Source organism: Arvicanthis niloticus, chromosome 26 (assembly GCF_011762505.2).
Source record: "Arvicanthis niloticus isolate mArvNil1 chromosome 26, mArvNil1.pat.X, whole genome shotgun sequence".
Classification (NCBI taxonomy): Eukaryota; Metazoa; Chordata; class Mammalia; order Rodentia; family Muridae; genus Arvicanthis; species Arvicanthis niloticus.
This window is the reverse complement of record NC_133434.1, coordinates 7068668-7095881: the sequence shown is the minus strand read 5'-3', so window position 1 is coordinate 7095881 and position 27214 is coordinate 7068668. Positions and strand designations below refer to the sequence as shown.

The 27214-nt window shown below is 37.5% G+C and overlaps 3 protein-coding genes and 1 pseudogene across 3 annotated transcripts; all 4 read right to left on the bottom strand.

Annotated features, from left to right (window-relative positions):
* Positions 1 to 2111: 2111 nt before the first annotated feature.
* Positions 2112 to 4640, bottom strand: LOC143438993 (olfactory receptor 8C8-like). Its single transcript, XM_076924696.1, has 2 exons — positions 4344 to 4640; positions 2112 to 3985 (listed from the first exon to the last, which is right to left on the bottom strand). The coding sequence occupies exon 2, from the start codon at positions 3974 to 3976 to the stop codon at positions 3035 to 3037; it is 942 nt and encodes a 313-aa protein (XP_076780811.1). The 5' UTR covers positions 3977 to 3985; positions 4344 to 4640; the 3' UTR covers positions 2112 to 3034.
* A 6915-nt stretch (positions 4641 to 11555) lies between these two features.
* On the bottom strand, positions 11556 to 13722 carry LOC143438807 (olfactory receptor 8C8-like). Its single transcript, XM_076924494.1, has 2 exons — positions 13484 to 13722; positions 11556 to 13136 (listed from the first exon to the last, which is right to left on the bottom strand). Exon 2 carries the CDS (start codon positions 13116 to 13118, stop codon positions 12186 to 12188), a length of 933 nt encoding a protein of 310 aa, XP_076780609.1. The 5' UTR covers positions 13119 to 13136; positions 13484 to 13722; the 3' UTR covers positions 11556 to 12185.
* A 1058-nt stretch (positions 13723 to 14780) lies between these two features.
* Positions 14781 to 22825, bottom strand: LOC143438732 (uncharacterized; annotated as a pseudogene).
* On the bottom strand, positions 22422 to 25337 carry LOC143438806 (olfactory receptor 8C8-like). The gene is made up of 2 exons (XM_076924492.1): positions 25207 to 25337; positions 22422 to 24838 (listed from the first exon to the last, which is right to left on the bottom strand). The coding sequence occupies exon 2, from the start codon at positions 24836 to 24838 to the stop codon at positions 23888 to 23890; it is 951 nt and encodes a 316-aa protein (XP_076780607.1). The 5' UTR covers positions 25207 to 25337; the 3' UTR covers positions 22422 to 23887.
* Positions 25338 to 27214: the final 1877 nt, after the last annotated feature.

Sequence of the window (27214 nt, the reverse complement as noted above, 5' to 3'; positions counted from 1 at the left end):
GGGGATCCATAGAATCCATAGCCAGCGCTAGCACTCCCCTTCCTCCTTCGCTCGCCCCTCTTCTGCTCTGAGGCCTGTTGGTGAGTGCACCCTGGATACCGCCAGACACATTCTGGGGGACCCACAGATCCCACAAACAGCTTTAGGTAGGAAAACCCACATACTACCCTGAGCTCATAGCTGGGTGCCCTGAGTGCTCAGAATCCAGCAGATACCACCACCCCCCGCCCCTGCTGGCTAGCACCCCCCTTCTGCCCATCTCCCGGGTCTGAGGCCTGGACCAGACCTCTGCCAGATCTGCAGTTGTGTGGACCCCGGATTCCGCCTGAGACATACTGGAAGGTCCACTCAACCCAGAGCCACAGAGGAACAACTGAACTCAGGGTGTCAGACAACATATCCTGAGAGATCCAAGAGGAGACACTGCACCCAGAACAGCAGACAACTAGCTGGACTGCTACCTTGGAGGCACCATATCCTGAGGCATCCTAGAGATACCACAGTAATCAGTGCAGCTGGAAAAAATCACAGAGACATCTGGACCCCTAGAAGACCAAACATAAGCGAGACAACTGGAAAGGCAAGCTTCAATCAGAGACAGAAGTACAGGTAGCACTAGATTTAACCAGATGGCAAAAGGCAGGCGCAGAAATGCAAGCAACAGAAACCAAAGTTACATGGCATCATCAGAACCCAGTTCCCCCATCATAGCAAGCCCTGAACACCCCATCACACCAGAAAAGCAGGATTCAGAATTAAAATCACTTCTCATGATGATGATAGAGGACTTTAAGAAAGACATAAATAACACTCTCAAAGAACAGATAGAAACCCTTAAAGAGGAAACACAAAAATCCCTTAAGGAATTGCAAGAAAATGCAACCAAACGGGAGAAGGAATTAAACAAAACCATGCAGGATCTAAAAAATAGAAGTAGAAACAATAAAGAAATCACAAAGGGAGACTACCCTGGAGATAGAAAACTTAAAAAAACGATCAGGTGTCATAGACACAAGTATTACCTACAGAATACAAGAGATGGAAGAGAGAATCTCATGTGCAGAAGATACCATGGAAAACATTGACACACTGTCAAAGAAAATGCAAAATATACAAGAAATCCAAGACACAATGAGAAGGCCAAACCTAAGGATAATAGGAATAGATGAGGGGGAAGACTCCCAAATTAAAGGACCAGTAAATATCCTCAACAAAATTATAGAGGAAAACTTCTCTAACCTAAAGAAAGAGATGTCTATAAATATACAAGAAACTTACAGAACTCCAAATAGTTTAGACCAGAAAAGAAATACTTCCCGCCACATAATAGTCAAAACATCAAATGTACAAAACAAAGAAAAAATACTAAAAGCAGTGAGGGAAAAAGAATGCAAATGTCTATTTCTGTGTTTTACGGATAAATAATTTTTCTGTCAAAGTGAAGATGTACCATGTAACAGACTTTGTTTAAAATATAAATGTAACTTTGGAAATAATGACATGACTCGCCACAAAGTTTAACCAAGTTTCTCATTCCCACACCAGAAAAATAAAATCACTACTGAAAAAGAAGAACATGAAACATTATTTTGACACTCACCATGCTTTAATATACTTTAATATAAGGCTTTTGTAGGAATGTGTGCATTTTAAAAATTTTTACTTCAAATCTCTATAGATAAACTCTCTGCAATAGTGATTGGTATTATTAAAAAAAAAAAACAGTCTTGTGATAGTCTATATTCTTACAAACCCCTCAATCTCTTTGATAGTTTATATTCTTTTACAGTCTCCCAACTGCAACCATTGGGAAGCATTCTCCTGAAGTACACTATATTTCCTCAGAATTTTGTTCTCTTCTGTGCATTTCTTTACTTTTTAAAAAATCACTTTTTATGTTTATAAGTGTTTTTGCTTGCATGTATATATGTGTGCCACATACATGCAGTTCTGAGTTCTGCACGGTACATATGTGCTGGAAACCAAACATAGTGCTCTTCTGCAAGAGTGCTTTAATTCACTAAGGCATCTCTACTCTATCCTCCTCAATATGTTTCTTTGTAAGATACATAAAGTTCTAAATTGGAGTTTGCATTATTCATTGTGCAGCCTTACAGAAATCACACAGGCATTTATTCATTTACATAACAGATATATAGAGAGACAGAGAAGAGAAGCAGAGAATTCTTTTGCTCTTTGCAGTTGAACTCACAAGCAAGAGCATATACAGATGATATTTCTAAGCACTAAGCCCAGCAGAGTTTGTTTTACAGGAGGAAGTCACCTCCTTCTTATTATTTTATTTTTTCTACAACATAGAATTCATCTGAGGCTACAGACAATATACCCCAGATTTTACCATGAATCTTTGTTCTTTGTTATATAGTCAATAGTATATATGTTTCTTAAAAAGAATTATAGAGTTAGATCAAATATCAAGAAAAAGAAAGTGACAATTTCAATTTAATTCATAACAAAACACAATTATGATAATGTATTATCAGACTTGTGGGAGCTGAAACATTTAGCAGAGACGTGGGCCTAATACATATTCAAATAACTCTAAAAATAAAACTTAACTCCAATGAATTGCAAACTTCCATCACAGGTTTGAAGCTAAAAGCCTAGAATAAGAATGACACTAAAAGAGACACCAAATAATTCCTGAAATTGTGGTAGTTCTGACAAATTTACAAATTTTTTCACTTTATCATTTTAAAATATATTTGTAGGTAAGACAACTTTCAAATCGGTGACTAGTTTTTAAAGTGACTTCAAAAAATAAGAAAGAAATGAACTACAAATAGCACATATATTAGATTATTAGCACAATAGGTTCATAGTCTGACACAGATAATAAACACCATCTTGAATGTGAGAGTATCAAGTCCCAAAGTAATCACACACACAGATTTACAATTCATGATAAAAGAAAAAAAGAGGCTACAGTAGGAATCATATTGATTTTGCAGAAATATGAGGAGAAGGAAAAAGAATAAAAAACAATGATAGCAAACCTTCTAAACTAGCTCGGTTATCTTGTGATTCTCTTTAAGGTTTTCTTCACAGCAAGTTTAACATCCTTGTTCCTAAGACTATAAATAAGGGGATTCAACATGGGCACCAAAAATGTATAAAATACTGAGAAAAATTTCCCCTGACCCACAGTTTCAGCAGATGATGGCTTGACATAAGCAAGGAGCCCAGATCCATAGAAGAAGCTAACAGTTATAATATGAGATCCACAAGTGCCCAAGGCTTTGGACCAACCCTTACCTGAGGACATATGAAGGATATTGAAAAGGATCATAGCATATGAGACTAAGATAATCAGGCTACATAAAATGATAGCTGTACCCACGACAGCAGTACTCACAAGTTCATTGACATAAGTGTTACTGCAGGAGATCCGGAGGACAGGGAAGATGTCACACATGTAGTGATTGATGATGTTGTTATTACAAAAGTTAAGCCTAATCATTAAGCCTGCAAGGACCAAGGCACTAGAAAACCCTATCAAATATGATACAAACATCAGCAGACCACAGATCCTAGGTAACATAATAGCCTTGTACAGTAAAGGCTTACAGATGGCCACATAGCGATCATAGGCCATGACTGTCAGCACATAACTCTCAGAATGGGCAAAAAAACAAAAGAAAAACAGCTGAGTCATGCATCCTGTAAAAGGGATAATATTCTTCTCTGAAACAAAACTCATCAGCATTTTGGGTGTGAAAACAAATGAATAACAAAAATCAATGAAGGACAGATTGAAAAGGAAAAAGTACATTGGAGTGTGGAGGTTCGAGTTTAAGAAGATAAGACTCATTAAGCTCAAATTACCCACCACTATAGCTATATGGTTCACCAAGAACAGTAAAAACAGGGGCAACTGAAGTTCAGGCTTTTTGGTCAGTCCCATAAGAATAAACTCAGACACTGAAGAGTCATTTTCTGTAGCCATTTGCTTCATGGATGACCTCTGAAAGAATAGAAGGTTATACTATCAAGCAATTCATCTTTGACTCCAGAGACATGAGCTTAAATTACTGGCTTATAAGCTTGTAGCAAAGAGGCATCTAGCAAGACATACAAAGTTCTTCAGCTATTCATGAAAACTCTGAGGAGCCCTTATTTCCTCTCTATCCTCCTAGTACTGCCTGTTTATCTGTCCAGAAAGCATGCGTTTTCAATGTAATTCCATCACTTTCCTAATTTTTTTTTTACTAACAATTAAAACTGAAAAGAGCAATGCATAAAGCCATTTTCACGGCATTCATAATTTTCATAACTTTCAGTTTCAAGATACATAGTCACAACAAGGATAGTTTTGTGCTTACCTTTGTTCACCTGGAACTTCTTTGCTGTTTGGATCTCTTAGAGCATTTCTCCTTACTGTCCTGACGTGCCCAAATACTCAATAACGAAAAAAAGCTATCAACATCAGCACAAATGTATTTATGAATTCTCAGTAGAGGTACACAGGGAATTTCTGTTTGAAATTTCCGTGACAAATTTCATTTCACATACATAAAATAAATATCAGTCTTACGTAAGTCTCTAAAGCTTTGCTTGAGTCAAATGAGAACATCTATTCCAAGGACGAGATTTCTGAAAAAAAATTCATTAGGACTGCAGGAAATTATTCTCTTCTTTATGATTTTCTCCCTGTTGGATGTGTGCCTGGAGAGTCTTAATTAGTAATGCGTGCTTGCATTCAGTGCCATAAAACTAACATTGGATCTTTGGAGATTCGAAGTTCTAGTCAATTTGTTACTTCCCACTAGGCGTACTGAATCCCTTTGTCAGAGTTATGAGTGTTCCTCTTTGTCCTTTTTCTCTATGCTTTGTAAAACTCCATAGGGAGAGTGTCCAGGGATATCTTTATCTACCATTTTTAGCTTTCTGATTGTAATAATACACATCAGATCAAGGGTTTAATACTATACAAATAAATTCTACAAAGCCTTTAAAAGGACAGGAACAGTGTCTCAAATCAGCCTGGGTTTATACTTACTACTCCACTTATTAACTATAACTAAAGTATAGATTTCCATGAACCTTGATTATTTATAATTACATCTGTGTATTTTATGCATGCCTACGAAATAGGGGGAAAGGAGGTATTGAGTTTTGGACCAATGGTAAAGTTCTTCTTTATAGAAATCAGTTGGGGGTAATTATGAAAAACTAATAATAAAATTATTAAACCAAATGGAAGTGATATCTCACTGCTGTTACGAAGGCGATGGACATAATGTGATAAAAATATATTAGACATAAAAAAAGACGCCGGATAAATGTTTGTTCCCTAGCCTGTTGGTTCCCTATCCCTGACAAAGAGTGGAGCAAAGACTGAAATAAAGACCATCCAGAGACTGCCCAACCTGGAGCAGACACCAAACACAGACACTTATTGTTGATGCCAACAAGTGCTTGCTGACAGGAACCTGACCCAGCTGTCTCTTGAGAGACTCTGCCAAAGCCTTACCAATACAGATGCAGATGATTGCAGCCAACTATCAAGCTGAGCATGTGGACCCCAATGGAGGAGTTAAGGGAAGGACTGAAGGAGCTGGAGGAGTTTGCAATCTCATAGGAAGACCAACAATATTAACCAAACAGACCCCCCAGAGCTGCTAAACTACCAACTAAAGAATACACATGACTCTGGCTCTATATGTAGCATCTGGCATCAATGGGAGGAGAAGCCCTTGGTTCTGTGAAGACTCTATGCCCCAGTGTAGGGGACTCCCAAGACAGTGAGGAAGGAGTCTGGGGGAGCACCGTCATAGAAGCAGGAAGGGTGGGATTGGGGGTTTGTGGAGGGGAAAACAGGAAGGAAGATAACACTTGAAATGTAAATAAATAAAATAACCAATAAATTTTTTTAAAAAAATAAAAATATAATAAATTTATTATGTAGCAGTATATTTCCCACTACATTGAACTCAGTATTTTGGGAGGAGCTAATGTGGGAGGAGTAAGGAGAGGAAGAGGAAAAGGAAGAGAAAGAGCTAGGGTGGAGGGAGGACTAGAAAGAGGGGAATATGGCAGCGGATGTCTGCATGTCTCTAGCAGTCTAAGGTAGTTGTATTATCTAGATTAGGTATTGGGTTACACCTCTAATTGTGTGGGCATCTTGTTATTGAGCATTACCGAACATTTAAAGCCTTTGGATAATCTAAGCATTAGAGTCTCATTTCTACCGGTACCACGTGGATAGCGGGATGTTCTTGGCACAGCCTAGCCTTGTGAAGACAGTGTGGAAAATTGGCAGAATCGTCTCTCTTGCTGGCATCTCATGGGTGGCTGGGCCAGTGTCTCTGGCCGCCTGAGCCAACGGCCTGAGCCAAGCAGCAGCAAGAACACACCATCACTTGTGGCCTCAGATCTTGCCTAGTCGGGAAGATGGCAGCCCATAATCACAAGACAGATCAGGTGCTGCCATTTTAAATATTAACCCCAACAGTATTATACATAAGAAAAGACACTGGGACTATCTTGTTCCCTGTCATGTTTTACATTCTTGTACATATACATCAAAGCTCTAACCTGGTCAGATTTGAATGAAATACACTTTTATTTTGATGCTGTTGCCCTATGTAGAAAATAATAAACAGCATGCTTGGCTCCTTATTCCACGCCAGTCTCTCCTCCCAACCACCCACACATGTCAGTTGGAGCCAATAAAATATCTTTACACATGGTGAAATGTGTTATGGATACCAGTAGAGATCAGAAAGTGAGACTCTGAAGTATAATGTTTTGACATGGTAACTACATTGAATGAAGAACACTGGACGACTGAAGAAATGAGTGTCAACAATAACTATCTGTTTTCTAATTAGTTAAGAATGAATATGAAGGAGCAGATAGCCTGAGATATAGCACGGCTTCCTTCTGTAAGACACTAACAAATTCACCACTAAGTGTTGGCATCATTTACATTCCCCTGAGAAATGAATGAAATTTTCTAACATTTTAGTGTTCTATTCTTTGCAACATCCATATTTGTCATGGTTTCTTACTTTAATCATTTAATAGATGATTGCCAATATTTTCTTGTTTCGTTTTTCAAGTTCTTTTTCTTGTAATTATTTGAATACTTACTAGTGAACTGTAAATGCCATGAAAGGTAACTCCAGAAACTGAATTTTACTGAAAATATTTAGCATCTCTTCTTTGTCTTATTTTATCTCAAAGTTCTTTTGTACAATAATATTTTATCCTATGAAAGTTCCCTTCATTTACACAATGTGTATTGATAATATCAATCCACTACTACTGCTCTCCAAATACACTTAATGCTCCAACTTCATCTTCCTTCCAGTTTAATATCTTTTTTTTTATTTATGGACATTTATTGCTATTAACAGTCCCTGAGTCTACTTATTGCTGCACATATGTATATGAGTATGTTGGGTATCCACTAGGGAATTAGGAACCAATCGCTGGCCACTTCTAAAGGAAAGCATACATTTTCTTTTCAACAGGCATAAACTGCCAATAATTCATCAGATAGGCTTGTGACATCAGGGGCACTTTTTCCATCCCAAACACATGGAAATTAAAATAATCATTTAAGTTCCATTTATTGTAGTAAAACAAGACAGACAAATAACAAAATTGTTTGTGGGCAAACTTCATTAATTAATCTGACCCTGATCACAATATACCAAATTGGATATCACAGATATAAAGTGCAGTTCACTAAAATTTATTTTCAGATCAATAGTGAGTTTTGTTAAAACTTTCAATTAAATATCCTATTTAATGATTAATGCCACAACAAGAAAGATGTTTAGTAATTATCTCAGGGCAGAATAAAAGTGTTAGTTTTTCCCCTGACCTAAAACAGTTTTTCTTTTCACCTATTTCTTGTTCATATCATTTCCACTTTTTTATACTGTGGGTGAATTTGTGTCCATGCACAAAAAGCCATGATGCATGTGTGAAAAATGGAGAACAACTTGAAGAAATGAGATGTCTCTTTCAACTATGTGGCAAGTCATATTACCTACCAAGCCATTTCTCAGGCCACATTCACATTATAAAAGTCAAATAGAAAGGCAGAAAAATAATATAAAACAAATAAGAAACATCATCCAGATAATATTCTTGAAAGTTGCTTATGTAGACTTTCAATACTACCCAGTCTAATGTTGACAACCACGAAAGATGAAGGGAAGATGGCACCAAAAGCTCGTGAACTCAGGGAAAGCCTATTGATTGGTTATTATGGATATAATGGCTTAAGTTATCTAACATAAGGATTTTTTTGTTATACAGCTATTTCTTTTCTTAAACTTCATCTCTGTAATGTCTGTTCTTGGTTGTCAACATGACCACATGTGAAAATCTCTAAAGTGCTTGGGCACACCATTTTGTTTTGCTTAATGGATCACTTCAATTAGGATGATCCGCTTAAAATCCAATTAATTGATATATGAAGACATACCTTTAATTCAGCTCTCATCTGGGCCACTCTTTCTGCTGGAAATCTATACAAAGGAGGAGGAAGAGGGAACTCTCTCTTTGTTTGCTTCTTCCTGCCCTCACTTGCAAATCCATTCCTTCATTGGCACTAGAGCCTACTTCTGGTAATTCCAATGTATACTTAAAACCAACTGAGACATCTAGTCTCATGAACTGAATAACTACTGGATTCTTAGAACTTCTGAACATAGGTTGCCATTGTTGGATAAGCTGGTCCACAAAGTGTGTGTGTGTGTGTGTGTGTGTGTGTGTGTGTGTACTGAGAGCCAATTTGCCTACTTCTGTGAAAAACTGACTGCCTGTCAGACAGTCAAGTCAGGCCAGGGTCTGCTGGCAGATTTCCTGGCCTTATGACACATGGAACAATAAGAAGAGATACACATGAATCTCAAGGTGAGGGGCTGAATGTTCTGTTAATCTTGGAGGAAGGAACAAGTAGTAATAAGGAGGCCTCTGGATGGGTATAGATACTGAATGTATGTCAGCTGTTGTCTCTGCTGGCTCGTGACTTTGTTTCCCTTGATTCTGTAAAGTACGTAAAACATAAGAGAATAAAACTCAAGGTTGCCGCAGCACTGATTGGACAGATGTCCTGATTGCTAACCTTTGTCTCTGAGTCTTCTATCTTTCCTATGATCATCCTCAGACCCCCATCAGAGGACTGTTTGACATCATTCTGGCCAGACAAGTACATACATGCAAATATGTATACCTACAAATACAAACATTATATATGTTAAATAAATAAATATATATATAAATATATATATGTTAAATATATATATATATATATGTATATATATATATATATATATATATATATATATATATATATATATATATAGAGAGAGAGAGAGAGAGAGAGAGAGAGAGAGAGAGATTTGTTTTACAAGTCCTGTTACTCTGGAGAAACCTTGACACAGATGGCAGTGGCATACATTTTAAGCCCAGCACTTGGAAGGAAGAGGCTGGCAGGATCTCTGAGTTGGAGGCCAGCCTATTGTAACAAGTGAGATCCAGTAGTATAACCAGGGCTACACAGAGAATCTTGACTAGTAAAAATGCTTATTTAAACTTAGGAAATAAATGCATCTTTTTCTTTTCCACTGAGAACATTTTTCTTAATGTTTGCCAAAAAACATTTCATATATATGCATGTATATAAATATGAAATGTAACCTGGGTTACAATTACTCTTTGGATAGGAGGTATAACTCCCAAAAAGAGTCTGAAAAAATGTTGTGTTTTTCTTACCTTTCCATGAGAGCAATCACATAAAAAACACCCTCACAATGCAGAAAACATTTTAGTAATCTACTCAATATTAAAATAAATTCCTATGTTGAGCTCTCTGTTACGAATAATTTAAATTAAGCTGGTTGAAAGTTTTTAAGACATTTTTCTCTAAGCCTATATTTGAAACAAAAATCTCTTGGAATCCTTCATATATCAATGTAAAAATCACAGCTGAAAAATTTACTGTACCATAAACAGGACATATTGAATATTTTGCTGATATAGCCTCAAAAGGGAAGTATTACCTCATGAAGAATGCTTGTAATTCTCTGGAAGCTTGTAAAACTCACCATATTGACAAAGCAGTACCCCAAGAACATACTAGCATGGAAAAGTTTCTGGAAGAAAGTAGAATGCAGAGAGCTGACTGCAATTTAGACAGAGAGCCTCAGTGAGGCAGCTTTAATGAATTGCCATGTGTCTGTGGCTTCTTGAGTTAGACACCTGCCTATGAATCCCATATTCCTGCCAGTAACTTCCTGTCTAGACCTATGTAAATAAAGTGAAAATATCCATTATTTCAACAGGCCAGACATGTTCCATATTATTTCTTTGGTTTGCCATCTGAAGTAAATAGACTTCATTATTGTTATTTGCCTAGAAGTCATAACATTCACAGAGAAGCATCTGCCCATAACTCACTTATGGTTTTGATGAGCAGTAATGATGTATCTTCTGTCCAGCAGACACAAGCAAAAAAGTGTGACAGAGTGCAGATTTTTACTTCTATATTTCATCAGTAAACACTTTTCTCTCCAAGTAAAGATATAACATGAAACAGACTTCTTAAAATATATTTGTAAGTTTGGGACTAGTGTCATGCTTCACTAGGAAGGCTTGACCAAATTCCTCAGTCCTACTGCAACAGAAAAATATCACTAATGGAGAAGAACAACATTAAAAATAATTATAATGTTTGCCATATTTGTGACTTTTAAATATGATGCTCTTGTAGGAAAGTGTGCTTTGTTTTATTTGTACTTCAAATTTCTATAGATACACTCCTTTAATAATCATCTACATTTTATACAACCCTAAATTCTGCAGTAGTCTATAGACTTATAGTCCATCTAACCTCTGTGATATCCATATTCTTACACATTACACCCCCAATCTCTGTGTTAGTTCATATTCTCTTACATTCCTCTATCATGTAGTCTTTGGGAACAGTTATACTTAAGTTAACTTAAGTGGCACACATGGAGACCCAAAGATGGCATTGAGTCCCCATGAACTGACTTTACAGGAATTTGTGGTGAACTATGATGTAGGTGATAAAGACTAAGCCTAGGTCTTCTGAAAAATAGCATATGCCTTTATTTACTAAGCTATCTCTTCTAATCCTACCCTATTCATTTATTCATAAGATACATGATGTACTAAATTGGGATATGCATCATTCATTATTCAGCCTTATTTAAGTCACAGAGGCATTTATTCAACTATGCGACATAGATAAATAGATGATAGATAGATAGATAGATAGATAGATAGATGATAGATAGATGATAGATAAATAGATAAATAGATAGATGATAGATAGATAGATAGATAGATAGATAGATAGATAGATAGATAGCTGATAGATAGCCGATAGGCAGATACATACATACATACGTATATACATACATGCATGCATACATACATACATACATAACAATAAGTAGAGATTTATTTTGGAATAAATCACTTTGGAATTAGAACCACAAACAAGGGAATCTGTCAACTATATCCCTTAGAATTAAGCAGGTTTTATTTTTCAGAAGTAAATTTCCTCATGCTTTTTATTTTTATCTTTATTTTTAAAACATAGTATCCATTTGAGGCAACACAGAAAATAACCTAGACTTTAACATGTATATAAGAATCGAGTGATTTGAGATATTGAGCAGAGAAGTAGGCCTAATACATGCTCAAATAAATATCTATAAAAATAATATCATATTTTGAAAATTACAGATTTCCATCACAGCTTTGAAGAAAAAAAGCCTAGAATATAAATGATTCTCAAAAAGACAATGGATGATAACTAAAATTCTGGGAGTTATAGTAGGCCTACAAATTTTCTCATAATTTACTAAATCTGTAGGTCATAAGACCATCAAATCAGGGAATAGTTATAAATATAGTCTCCAAAAGTTAGAAGGAAATGAATTGCAAAGAATACATATTTGAGATTATATAGCACAAGACCAGCATAAATCTTAGCATAACAAGTCTCAAAACCAGGCACATATATTTACAATTAATAATGAGAAGAAGAATGATATCGCAGAAATCGGACTGACATTGTGGAAATATAAGGAGGAGAAAGAAGAGACGGTAGATAATGAAAAAGACCCAGCAACTCACTGGGGACAGGGTTCTGAGAAGCACCACTGATTTGATTAACTTGTGATTCTCTTCAAGGTTTTCTTCACAGCAATTTTGACATCTTTGTTCTGGAGACTGTAAATGAGAGGGTTCAGCACAGGCACCAGACATGTATAAAACACTGTGAGAAATTTTCCCTGGCCCACAGTCTCAGGAGATGATGGCTTGACATAAGCAAGGAGCCCAGATCCATAAAAGAGACTAGCAGTGATGATGTGGGACCCACAAGTGCCCAAGGCTTTGGACCAACCCTTACCCGAGGACATATGAAGGATATTGAAAAGGATCAGTGCATAAGAGATTAAGATAAGGAGGCTACATAAAATGATAGCTGTACCCACCACAGCAGAGCTCACACGCTCATTGAGATAGGTGTCACTGCAGGAGATCCGAAGGAGAGGGAAGATGTCACACATGTAATGATCGATGATGTTGCTATTGCAAAAGTTGAGCTTAAACATTAAGCCAGTGAGGATCATGGCACTAGCAAACCCCATCAAATATGACATAAACATCAGCAGAACACAGATCCTAGGTATCATGATAGCCTTGTACAGTAAAGGCTTACAGATGGCCACATAGCGATCATAGGCCATGGCTGTCAGCACATAACTCTCAGAGTTCACAAAAAAGCAGAAGAAAAACAGCTGAGTCATGCATCCTCTGAAGGAGATGGTGTTCTTCTCTATAAAAAACTTTATCAGCATTTTGGGGGTAAAGACAAATGAATAACAAAAATCAATGAAGGACAGATTGAAGATGAAAAAGTACATGGGGGTGTGAAGGTTTGAATTCAAGAAAATGAGACTCATTAAGCTCAAGTTGCCCACCATGGTAGCAGTGTAGTTCAGCAAAAACAGAGAAAACAGGGGGAGCTGGAGCTCAGGTTGGTCTGTCAGTCCCATAAGAATAAACTCAGACACTGAAGAGTCATTTTCTGTAGCCATTTGCTTCGCAGGTGGCCTCTGGAAGAATAGAAGGTTATACTACTAAGTAATTCATCTTTGACACCAGAGGGACATGAATAAATTATTGGCTTATAAGCTTGTACCAAAAGGGCATATAGCAAGCCATACAAAGATCTTCAACTTTTCATGTCATCTCTGAGGAGCTGTTATTTCTTCTCCATCCTTCTAATAATGTTTGTATCTGCCCAGAAACCATTAATTTTAATGTAACTCCATCTCTTTCCATATTGTTTGCTAACAAAACTGAAAAGAGCAATGCATAAGGATCTTTACACAGCATTCCTAATTTTTATAACTTTCAGTTTCTAGATACATAGTCAGGACAAGAATAGTTTTGTGCTTACCTTCGTTCACCTGGGGCTTCTTAGTGTTCTGGATCTCTTAGAGCCTTTCTCCTTACTGTACTGAGAGGTCCAAGTATTCAATAATAAAAAAAGAGTTATAGACATAAGCATACATGTATTTATGAATTCCCAGAAGTACATAGGAAATTTCTGTTTGAAATTTTTTTCACAAATTTCATTTCACATACACAAAATAAATATCAATCTAATGTTAGTCTCTAAGGCTAAGCCTCAGTCAAATGAGAACATCTATTTCAAGGACAAGATTTCTGAGAAAATTCATTAGGACTGCAGGAAATTATTCTCTTCTTTATGATTTTCTCCCTGTTGGATGTGTGCCTGGAGAGTCTTAATTAGTAATGCGTGCTTGCATTCAGTGCCATAAAACTAACATTGGATCTTTGGAGATTCGAAGTTCTAGTCAATTTGTTACTTCCCACCAGGAGTACTTAATCCCTTTGTCAGAGTTATGAATGTTCCTCTTTGTCCTTTTCTTCTGTGTTTTGTGCCCTATTAGTCAGGGTTCTCTAGAGTCACAGAACTTACGGATAGTCTCTATATATTAAGGGAATTTGTTATGGTGTCTTACAGTCTGTAGTCCAACTCCCCATCAGCTGTGAATGGGAAGTCCAAAGATCCAGTAGTTGCTCAGTCCCAGTCCCACAAGGCTAGTAAATTCTAACAGATGTGCTGGCAAGTAAATGCAAGTAGATGAAGAAGAGCAAATCTTCCTTCTTCCAATGTCCTTAAGTAGGTCTCCAGCAGAAGCAGAGCCCAGTTTAAAAGTGTGTACCACCATGCACGGATCTGAGATGTGTTTTGTCCCAAGCTAACATTGAACTCAGAGATCTCCTTGCCTTAGTCTCTTGGAATTCATAGCTACTAGGTCTCAAGATCTCCATGCCAAGGTCCAGGTCAGAAACTTGTATCTCCCAACCTCTGAATCCAAGATCTGAATCACAGGTGAGCCCTCCAATTCTGGATTATAGTTCATTCCAGATATAGTCAAGATGACAACCAGAAATAGCCATTACAATCCCCCCCTTGTCAACTTGACACAAGTAATATCTCATATCCATATGAAACAATAGCAAGGTCATGAATACACCAACATGATATAACTATTCCTCATACAATCACAAATGCATTTGTACATTACAGTGGAGCAATGTCTCTTGGGAACATTCTTTTAGTATCTCAACTTAAATACCAGTCGATGTTAAAAAAAAATTGGAAGAAAGCAAATAGCTATACAAATGTGTTCTTAACAAAATAAATCAGAAGCATTCATATTACTTTATAATCCTCATTTCTGCAACTGGTTATGTGGCCTTAGATGCAATTTATAATTACCTTCCTCTACCACCCATTCTGTATTTCCTCCATACTCTGTAAGCACTTCAGCAGGTCTTGGCTCTTTTCCTGGAGGAGTGACCCATACCTTCATTCCTGGTGGGTCTGTGTCCTTTATCATTCTGCTTGGATTAGGCTGTTGTAGTTTCCCATTGGCTTTAATCACAGGACATGGTAATACTAAGAGATACCCTAAGAGATCTCCTGCACTCCAAACATAATCTTTCTTACCTCCATTGTGGAGAGGCAATCCAATTTCCCCATGGCAATCTGGTTCTACCACCTCTCCTAACACTATTATTCTTAGCCTGTTGGTTTAAGAGCATTAGAAGACCAAAATGGCCAGGGGGAAGTCTGAGCTTCCAGTTCAATAGAATATTTGTTGTGATTCCTAGTAAGAGCACTCCCCACTCTGAAACTAAAACTTCTAGGTCTGCAGAACCCACGATTGTGGTGACAGGAAGCAAAAATTTTCCTAGAGGATCACTAGGAGTGATAGTGAGTGAACCCTTTTCCACCCCTTGATTCCTGGACCCATGGATCCTGACTATGAGAGAAATTGTACCATATAGTGGATTCTGGTTCAAAGCACATACTGTTTTCTGAAGAACTCTGCCCCAGCTCTCTATGCTGCTGCCACCTAATTGGCGCTATAACTGCATCTTGAAAAGGCCATTTCATCTTTTATCAGAGCAGCTGCTTCAGAATGATGGGGAAGATGGTAAGACTAGTGGATTGATGATGATCCTGGGGCCCACTGTCGCACTTCTCTGGCTGTGAAATGAGTTACTTAGTCAGAAGCAATACTGGGTGGAATACCATGATGATGGGTAAGGCATTTTGTAAGTCTACAGATAGTAGTTTTGGTAGAAGCATTACATGCAGAAAAGGCAAATCTATAACCAGAATAAGCATTACTCCAGTAAGAACAAATTGTTGTCCTTTCTACAGAGGAAGTGGTCCAGTGTAGTCAACATGCCACCAGTTTGCTGGCTGGTCACCTCAAGGAATACTGCCATATCTAGGGTTCAGTGTTGGTCTCTGCTGTTGGCAGATCTGATATTCAGCAGCAGCTGTAGCCAGGTCAGCACTGGTGAGTAGAAGTCTGTGTTGTTGAGACCAAGCATAACACCCATCTTGGTCACCATGGCCACTTTGTTCATATGCCCATTGAGCAATGACAGGACTAGCTGGGGAAGAGGATGACTGTCCCCGGGATGGGTCGTCTTATCCACTAGATTATTGAACTCCTCCTCAGCTGAAGTCACATTTTAGTGAACATTTACATGGGACAAAAATATCTTCACAACCTTTGCCCATTTGTAGAGATCTATCCACATATTTCTTCCCCAGGTGTCCACTAGTCAGTAAACAATTGTACATCTGGCCACTTCTTCTTTCAAACAAATTATAATACTGTGTGTATTGCTTGAAATTCTGCCCACTGTGACGATTTTCTTTCACCTGTTTCTTTCAGTGTTGTCCTGGAAAGGGGCTGTAATGCTACAGCTGTTCACTTCTGAGTAGTGCCTACATAACATGCAAAGCCATCAGTAAACCAGGTCCCATTCTTCTCCTCTTCAGCTTGCCAATCATAGAGAATGCCCCATGAGGCTACAGGTGCATGTTTGGCAGCAGATGGCAATGTAACAGGAGTAGACACCATAGGCATTTGAGCAACTTCTTCATTCAACTTGCTTGTGCCTTCAGGACCTCCTTGAGCCTCTTCACTTATACACCACTTCCATTTGATAATAGCCTGCTGCTGTGCACGTCCTACTTTATGACTTGGAGAGTCTGATAACACCCAGCTCATGATAGGCAATTCAGGTCACATAAAAACTTGGTGTCCTATTGTCAAATGATCAGTTTAAACTAAGGCCCGATAACAAACCAAGAGATCTTTTTCCAAGGGATAATAGTTGTCTGCAGCTGATGGTAGAGCTTTTTCTCCAAACTCCCAAAGATATCTTCTGTGATATCTTTGGGATGCCTACAGATGCCTGTGGGGGGCTCCAAACAGCATGTCTATCTACCACTGACACCTCAAGTACCATCAGGTCTGCGGATCATATGGTCCAATTGCCAGAGCAGCCTAGACCTGTTGAAGAGCCTTCTCCTGTTTCAGACCCTCACAAAGCTAGCAACTTTCTGAGTCGAGTCACTTAGTAAAGGAGCCTGAGTAACACACCCAAGTGAGGAATGTGTTGTCTCCAGAATACAGATAGACCCACTAAACATTTCTTCATGGTGGGAGAGCCCAGGTGAAATAACTTATCTTTCACCTTAGAAGGAATATTTTTGCATGCCCCACCCCACTTGACTCCTAAGAATTTTATTGTGGTAGATGGTCCTTGAATTTTGGCTGGATTTATTTCCTCTAATACACATATGTGTTACCAATGAGTCCAAAGTGGTTCCTAATTCCTGCTCACTTGGTCCAGTCAGCGTAATGTCATCAATACAGTGCACCAATGTGATATTTTGTGGAGGAGACAGAAGATTAAGATCTCTTCTAAGTTATAGCACAGGGCAGGAGAGTTAATATATCCTTGAGGCAAAACTGTAAATGTATACTGCTGACCTTGCCAACTGAAAACAAATTGCTTCTGATGGCCCCTATGGACAGGTACTGAGAAGAAGGCATTTGCTAGCTAGATCAATAGCTGCATACTAGGTACCAGGAGATATGTTAACTTGCTCAAGTAATGAAACTACACCTGATATAAAAGCTGCAATCAGAGTTACTATAAGATTTAGTTTTCAATTGTCAACTGTCATTCTTCGTGATCCATCTGTCTTCTGCAATGGCCGGATAGGAGAGTTAAAGGAAGATGTGGGGAACCACCATCCATTCATCATTGAAGTCCTTGATGGTGGCAATAATTTCTGCAATTCCTCCAGGAATACCATACTGTTTTTGCTTCACTATTTTCTTTGGCAGAGGCAACTCTAAAGGCTTCCATTTAGCTTTTCCAACTATAATAGCCCTCTCTCCACACGTTACAGAACTGATGTGGGGATTCTGTCAATTTCTAAGTGTATCTATCCCAATTATACACGCTGGAACTGGGGAAATGATCACAGAATGTGTTGAGGAACCTACTGGATCTACTATGATTCAGACATCAATCAAAACTCCATTAATCACCTGCCTTTCATAAACCACTACTTTAACTGCAGAGCCACAATGTTTCTTCGATCTCCTGTGATCAGCATCAATTCAGAACCAGTATCCAATAGACCCTGGAAAATCTGATTATTTTCTTTTCCCCACAGTGTACAGTTACCCTTGTAAAAGGTCATAGGTCCCTCCGGAGAAAAACTGAAAAAAAGCTAACACCAAAACTTGTAGGTGTTTTAACAAGATTCTTCCTCAGGGGAACCTGGCCACCCCTTCATTCAAGGGGTTCTGGGTCTGCAAACTGGCTCAAGTCTGGAAATTGATTCACTGGCTGAGATTGTCTTTTGCCATGATCCAATGTAGCCTTTCTTTCATTTGTTTGAGAAATTTATGCTTATACAGATCAAACAGATATGCAAGATATCCTATCTATTTCATACCTGAAAACACCAGGACAGCCAGTACCAAAGGTCCATATGAGTCATGCCATTATAAATTTCACCTCTCCTGTGCTGACCATTATGGGTTAGGTTATTATAATCATTGTTTTCTCTATGCTGCCCATCATAATAACTACGATCACCTTGTCTCTGGCCATTTAATGCTGCCACCTGGCCCTTGCTACCTCAGGGCCCAACTAAACCCATTGCATTTAATTCATCCAAGTGAGCAGCAGCAAAACATTTCAAATGTGCTGGTGCCCCTCTCATCAGTTTGTGTCTTAAAGGATTCATGAAGAACATGTCTTCTGGGCCTTTCCATTGTGGAGGATTAGGTTTTACACACTGTATCTACTCTAGCATTGCAATTTCCCTGAGCAGTAAAATCCCTTCATCAACACTAAGCCAAGGGATATCAGGCATCTCTAACTTTGTTTCAGTAGGCCATCTTTTGATAAACACTTCAGCCAGTCACTCAAACAAACTTCTGACACCTTTTTTTAACTGAGCAAGCTTCCATACTAAACCTAGATTTCTACTAAGAGGACCCATATCAATAAACTCAGCCTGATCTAGTCTTATGTTCCTTCCACCATTATCCCACACTCTTAAAATCCATTCCCACACATATTCCCTAGACTTCTGCTTGAATGAATTAGCAAACTCATTAAACTCCTTAGTAGTGTAGTGCATTTCCTCATGGACTATACTTTCTACCTCCCCTCTGGGGGCCTGTTTTGCCTTAAGTCTGGTCATAGGTCTAGAAGAAACTATTGGTGGGCCTTGTGGAAAATCAGTATTGTCTTGTCAAGCATTTTCTTCAGAGAAAGTCACTGTTAATTTACCAGATTAAGAGATTAATTTTCCTCATGTGAAAAAGGCATTATTTTTAGGGGTGGGGCTAATGGTACTACTTCCTCAGATGAGGAAACCCCTGAGAATCTGAAGATTCAAAGTTCTCAGCTTCAACAGGGTCTTCTCACACGTCCCCATCTCATGTTATAAGATCCAATTCTTTGCCAATCGATGCCCTTACTGTAACTGCTCACACCTTTTGAGGCTGAGCCTTGAATTGTCCATGTATTTCAACCAACCTTAAAATGAGGAATTCAGTTTGATTTTCTGCAACTCAGCTCTGTGGCTGCTGAACAGAAGCTCCTCTTCAAGAGTTCATTTAGAAACCTTTAGATTCTTCATTTGCATCTGGAGCCATTTGATTTTATCATACAGCTCACTCTTTTCCTTCATCAATTTTTCCAGAGATAATAAGAGCAGCAAGCTAGCAGAAATCATTTTCTGATTTCCGCCCCCAACTTGTAGAAAGTTTGGTACATTGGGTCAGCTAATTCATTGCCAGTTACAATTGATGAATAAAAATAATCAAAAGCATTAGCTTTTTTAAGTTTAAAATATAGTTTCTACCACAGCCCTTCAATATTCTCCAATCTCCCAGGAGAGAGAGTATCTGGAGAGGTTTCAGTAATTGAAGGTGCTGGTGAATTTTTTTGTTTGTTTGTTTGTTTGTTTTTCGAGACAGGGTTTCTCTGTGTAGCCCTGGCTGTCCTGGAAATCCACCTGCCTCTGCCTCCCAAGTGCTGGGATTAAAGGTGTGCGCCACCACCGCCCGGCGCTGGTGAATTATTAAACCAACTCCAGATTCTTAAAGAATTCATCCTTTTACTTCTGCTCCTCTAGAACCACTCACAGTATCAAATTCTGTATTAGTCAGGGTTCACTAGAGTCACAGAACTTATGGATAGTCTCTATATAGTAAGGGAGTTTATTATAATGGCTTAGTCTGTAGTCCAACCCCCCCAACAATGGTCAGCTGTAAATGGGAAGTCCAAAGATATAGCAGTCGCTCAGTCCCACAAGGCTAGTAGATTCTAACAGATGTGCTGGCAAGTAAATGCAAGTAGTCAAAGAAGAGCAAATCTTCCTTCTTCCAATGTCCTTAAGTAGGTCTTTAGCAGAAGCTGAGGCCTAGATTACAACTGTGTACCACATGCCTGGATCTAGGACACATTTTGTCTGAGGCTGACCTTGAACTCAAAGATCTTCTTGCCTTAGTCTCCTGGGATTCACAGCCACTCTGCCTCAATATCTCCATGCTAAGATCCAGGTCAGAAACTTGTATCTCTCAAACTCAAGATCTGGATCATAGGTGAGCCTTCCAATTCTGAACTGTGGTTCATTCCAGATATAGTCAAGTTGATGACCAGGAATTGCCATTAAACTTTGAAAAACTCTATAGGAAGAGTGTCCAGGAGCATCCTCACCTGTCATTTATAGCTTTCCTCTGGGCATCTCTGATTGCAATAATATACACCAGACCAATGGTTTAACTAACGCTATGCAAAGAAGCTCTAGAAAGCCTTTGAAAGGATAGGAACAGTCTCTCAAATCAGCCTGAGTTTGTACTCACTCCTCCAATTCTTATTTATGTAAGTATAGATTTCCTTTACCTTGAGATATATATATATATATATATATATATATATATATATATATATATATATGTGTGTGTGTGTGTGTGTGTGTGTGTGTGTGTGTGTGTGTACGTATATATGTATATATGTATATGTATATGTATATATATAATATATATATATATATATATGTATATGCACTGCATATTTTACGCATGCCTATGAAATAGAAAAAACAGAGGGGCTTGAGTTTTAAACCAATGGTAAAGTTCTTGCTTATAGTAGTCTGTTAGGGTTAATTAGGTAAAACCAATAATAAAATTATTAAACCAAATGCAAATGATATCTCACTGCTGTTATAAAGATGATACACATAATTATGTAAAAATATATTGTACATAAGAAAAGACGCTGGATAAATGTTTGTTCCCTTATCCTGTTTCACATTCTTGTTCAGATTCATCAGTGTTCTAACCTGGTCACATTTGAATGAAATACACTTTTATTGTAGTGTGGTTGCCCTGTGTAGAAAAAAAATAAACAGCATGCTTGGCACCTTATTCCATGCCAGTCCTTCCTCCCCACCACCCACACATGTCAGTTGGAGTCAATAAGATGTCCTTAGACATTGTCAAATGTGATATGGATATGAGTAGAAATCAGAAAGCGAGACTCGGAAGTATAATGTTTTGACATGGTAATTCCATGAAATGAAGAACACCAGAAGCGTGAAGTGATGTGTGTCAACAGTAACAATCTGTGTTTTCAAATTAGTTAAGAATGAATACAAAGAAGCAGATAGATTGAGATATAACACTGCTTATTTCTGTAACATGCTAAAAAATTCTCCACCAAGTGTTTGCATCATTACATTCCCCTGAGAAATGAGTGAAATTTTCTAATATTTTAGTCTTCTATTTTTTTGCAATATTCATATCTGTCTTGGTTTCTTGTTTTAATTATTTTAATAGATGATTACTAATAATTTCTTGTTTTATTTTTGAAGTTCTATACTTTTTGCAATTTTCGAATACTTACTAGTAAATTTTAAACACCATGAAAGGTAGCTCCAAAAACTGAAATTTAATGAAAATATTTCGCATCTTTTCTTCAACTTGTTTTATGTCAAAATTCTTTTGTAAAAGAATGCTTTTTCCTATGAAAGTTTCATTTATTTATATAACGTGTATTGGTGATAACAATCTACTACTGCTGCTTTCCAAATACACTTGATGCTCCAACTTCATCTTCCTTCCAGTTTTATGTCCTTTTGTTTATGTACTTTTATGGTATTAATAATCCCTGAGTCCACATAATGCTGCTCATATGGATATGAATATGTTGAGTATCCAGTAGGACATTAGGAACCAATCAGTGGCCACTCCTAAAGGAAAGCATACATTTTCCCTTAATCAGCCATCAACTATCAATAATTAATCAGGTAAGTGTGTGACATCAGGGTCACTTCTCCCATTCCAAACACACACAGAAATGAAAATAATCATTTAAATTTTATTTATTATAGTAAAAAGGGATAGACAAACAATAAAATTATTTGTGGAAAAAATTCACTAATAAATCATATCCTGCATGTTTAATCACAACAATGTACCAAATTTGATATCACAAATATATTTAGATTACAGATAAATAAACTTATTTTCTGTCACAAAAACTTATTTTCAGACCAATAGCTAAAGTGTTCTGACAATACCTTCAATTAAATATCCTATTTAATGATTTATACCACAAGAAATATGTTTAGTAAATATTTCAGGGCAGAGTAAACATGATAGTGACCCCTGACCTTTTTACATAGTTCTTGTGCATATCATTTCCACTTTTTTTTATACCGTGGATTTGGGTGGATTTGTGTTCATGCACAAACAAGCTATTATGCATGTGTGTAAAACAAAGAACAACTTGCAGAAGAGAGATGTCTCTTTCAACTATGTGGCAAGTCACATTACCTGCCAAACCATTTCTCAGGCCACATTAACGTTATAAAGGTCAAATAGAAAGGCAGAAAAATAATATATTCCTGGTACACATCGAGACCCAAAGAAGGCATTGAGCCCCCATGAATTGTAGACAGGCATTTGTGGTGAACTACAATGTGGGTGCTGAAGACTAACCCTTAGTCTTCTGCAAGAAGAGCATATAATTTATTCACTAAGCCATCTCTTCTATTCCTGCCCTTATTCATCTCTTTGTAATATACATAAGGTACGAAACCGAGATCTGTATCATTCATTTTATGGCCTTACAAAAGTTATAAATGCATTTATTCAACTACAAGACATAGATAATAGATAGATAGATAGATAGATAGATAGATAGATAGATAGATAGATAAGTAGAGACTTATTTTGCAATAAATCTTTTTGAAATGAAACCACAAACAAGACTATCTATCGGCTATATTCATAAGCATTAAGGAGGTTTTGTTTTTCAGAAGTACACTCATCTGTTTTTTATTTTTACAACATAGTACCTATTTGAGGCAACACAGAAAACAACCTAGACATTAACATCTATTATCAGAATTGAAAGATTTGAGACACTGGGCGGAGAAATACTTCTAATATACACTCAAATACCTTTAAAAATAAAACCATATTTCAACAAATTAGAGATGTCCATCACAGCTTTGAAGATAAAATCCTCGAAAAGAGACTGGATAATAGCTAAAATTTTGGAAGTTATTCCAAGCCTACAATTTTTCTCATCATTTCCTTTATACAATATGGGTGTAGGTCATAATACCATCAAATAAGGAAATAGTTATAAATATAGTTTTCAAAAGTTAAAAAGAAATGAATTGTAAAGAATACATATGTGAGATTACATAGCAAAACCCCAGCATAAATCTAAGCATATTAAGTCCCCAAACAGGTACACACATAGTTACAATTCATAATGAGAAGAAAAATGATACAGTAGAAACTGTGTTGAACTTGTAGAAATGTAAGGAGAAGTACAAAGAATAAAAGATTGGTAATGAAAAGGACACATTAACCCACCGGGGACAGGACTCTGAGAAGCACGACTGGTTTAATTAACTTATGATTCTCTTCAAGGTTTTCTTCACAGCAACTTTGACATCTTTGTTCTGGAGACTGTAAATGAGAGGGTTCAGCATAGGCACCAGAAATGTATAAAACACTGAGAAAATTTTCCCTCGACCCACAGTCTCAGGAGATGATGGCTTGACATAAGCAAGGAGCCCAGATCCATAGAAGAAACTAACAGTGATGATGTGGGACCCACAAGTGCCCAAGGCTTTGGACCAACCCTTACCTGAGGACATATGAATAATATTGAAAAGAATCAGTGCATAAGAGATTAAGATAAGGAGGGAACATAAAATGATACCTGTACCCACCACAGCAGAGCTCACAAGCTCATTGAGATAGGTGTCACTGCAGGAGACCCGAATAACAGGGAAGATGTCACACATGTAATGATTGATGATGTTGCTATTGCAAAAGCTGAGCCTAAACATTAAGCTTGTGAGGATCATGGCACTAGCAAACCCCATCAAATATGACATAAACATCAGCAGACCACAGATCCTAGGTATCATGATAGCCTTGTACAGTAAAGGCTTACAGATGGCCACATAGCGATCATAGGCCATGGCTGTCAGCACATAACTCTCAGAGTTCACAAAAAAGCAGAAGAAAAACAGCTGAGTCATGCATCCTCTGAAGGAGATGGTGTTCTTCTCTAAAAAGAAACTCATCAGCATTTTGGGGGTAAAGACAAATGAATAACAAAAATCAATGAAGGACAGATTGAAGATGAAAAAGTACATGGGGGTGTGAAGGTTTGAACTCAAGAAAATGAGACTCATTAAGCTCAAGTTGCCCATCACAGTGGCTGTGTAGTTCATCAAGAACAGAAAAAATAGTGGGAGCTGGAGCTCAGGTTGGTCTGTCAGTCCCATAAGAATAAATTCAGACAACAAAGAGTCATTTTCCATAATTATTTGCTTCCTGTGTAACATCTGTAAGAATAGAAGGTGACACTACCAAACAACTTATCTTTGACTCCAGAATGATAAGGTAAAATTACTGTTTTACAACCTTGGGTTGAAGTAACACATAGCAAAACATAGAAAGATTCTCAGATACACATATTAATTTTTCAGGAGCCTCTATTTCCTTTTCACACTAACTGTAATATGTATATCTGTCCAGAAAGCATGCAAATAAACATCTGAATTAGTTATAGTAATTTTCTCTCTTTCTTTTGACTTTACTACCAATTAAAACTGAAAAGAGCAATACATAAGACCTTTTATGCAGTATTTATATTTTACATAACTTCGGGTTTTAAAATACATAGCCAAGTCAAAGATGGTTTTGTGCATACCTTTGTTCTCCTAGAGCCTTCTTTAGTTTTGGAATTCTTGGAGCCTCCCTCTGTGTGGTACTGAGAAGGCCAAGTATCCAGTAATAAAGAAAATTATACACAGCACCACAGATTTGTTTATGAACTCCTAGAAGAGTTGCACAGGGAATTTTCATTTGAGTTTTTTTGGCAAATGTATTTTCACATACACAAAATAAAATAGCAGTCTTACATAAGTCTCCAAAGCCATTGCCTCACTCATCTGGGGATATCTATTTTGAGGACAAGATTTCAGAGAAAAATCATTGTGATCACAAACTCTTCTTTATGACCACTTCCCTACTGAATGTGTGCCTAGGGAATCTTAATTAGTGAGCTTGTGCTTGCGTTCTGTGCTACAGAACTAATACTGGCTCTTTTAAGATTCAAAAGTTTTACTCGATTATGATTTCCCGCTAGGAATCGCCAGTCCCGTTTGCAGAGTTGTGAGCTTTCGTCTTTGTCTTTCTCCTCTCTGCTTTGTACAACTCTACAAGAAAAGTGTCCAGGGACATGCAACTTGCTATTTGCAACTTTCCTACGGGTATCTCTGATTGCAGTTATGTACATTAGACTAGTTTTTTTTTTTTTAAATACTGTACAAAAATAAATTCTACAAAAATGCTGAAAAGATAGAAACAATCTCTCAAATCAGCCTGAGTTTATATTCATTTCTCCACTTCTTTAGACTTACATAACCTTTGATTGTATATAATTATACCTGCATATTCTTATGTATGCCTATAAAACAGACTCTGAAAAAGGGGAGGAGCATGAGTTGTAGGCCAGTGGTAAACTTCTCGCTTACAAAAGTCTGTTGGGATTCATGCTGTAAAAACAATAATAGAATTACTAAATAAAATGACTAAATAAAATTAAAAAGGTATTTCATTGAGGTTTTGATATAAAGATGATGCACATGATGTGTTAAAACTATATTAGACAGTACAATATGTGGGCAACAGACTACCCTCCATCCTGTTAGAATAGACCTTCTTATCCATAACCCCAGTTATTACTTAACTGTATTTCATTGTTCCTTCTGGGCTGCTCTTACCTCCAATTAGCAAACCTGTCCATGCTATTATGGCTCAGCTAACGCATAGTGGCTCTCCTTTCTCCTCTCCTGCACATTCTTCTTCAGTTACATGGTGACTTCTCCCTTCTTCTTCTCCCAAGCTCACCAAACCTTAACCCCACCCATTTCTCTGTCCAGCTATTAGGTGTTGACATCTTTATTCACCAATTAGAATTAACTTGAGGACAGGGTCTCAGGGGCTATGTGCAGGCTTGTGTCTTGGGGACCACCACTTAGCATTACAATAGACAGTAAAAGAGTAAACCTCAACAGTAGTCTTTTCAGATTCCATATCCCCTACTGCTAGAAGTCTTAGCTAGGATCACACTCATAGATTCCTGGGAGTTTCCATCATCCTAGGTTTCTAGCTTAGCCCAGAGATTCCAGTTCTCTCTCCTTTCTTTCTCCCACACTGATCCCTCCTGTTCCCCTCCCTAACCCTTCTGTCACTGAGTTCTCTCCCTCCAAACATCCCTAATATCTGTTGTGTTTCCCCTTCTCATTGAGGTTCATGCATTCTCCCATGGGCCCTCCTTGTTAGTTACCTTTTCTCATTATGGGGATTGTAACATGAACATTCTATATCTTATGGATAACATCCACTTATAAGTGAGTACTTACCATGTTTCTAATTCTGGATCTGTGTTACTTCACTCAGGATAATCTTTTCCAGTCCCATCATTTGCCTGCAAATTTCATTATTTCCTTGATTTTAGCAGTAGAATAATAATGCATTACGTAAATGTACCACATTTTCATTATCCATTCTTTAGTTAAGGGACATTTATATTGTTTCTAGTTTCTGGCTATTGGGAATAAAGCTGCTATGAACACAGTTGAGCAAGTGTCCTTTTGACACAGTTGGACATTTTAACAGAGTGTGCCACAGTGCTATAGCTGGGCCTTAAGGTA

What these genes read in the sequence shown, in the direction of transcription:
- LOC143438993 (XM_076924696.1), bottom strand. Translation starts at nt 3,976, where the DNA reads ATGAAGCAAATGGCTACAGAAAATGACTCTTCAGTGTCTGAGTTTATT.
- LOC143438807 (XM_076924494.1), bottom strand. Translation starts at nt 13,118, where the DNA reads ATGGCTACAGAAAATGACTCTTCAGTGTCTGAGTTTATTCTTATGGGA.
- LOC143438806 (XM_076924492.1), bottom strand. Translation starts at nt 24,838, where the DNA reads ATGTTACACAGGAAGCAAATAATTATGGAAAATGACTCTTTGTTGTCT.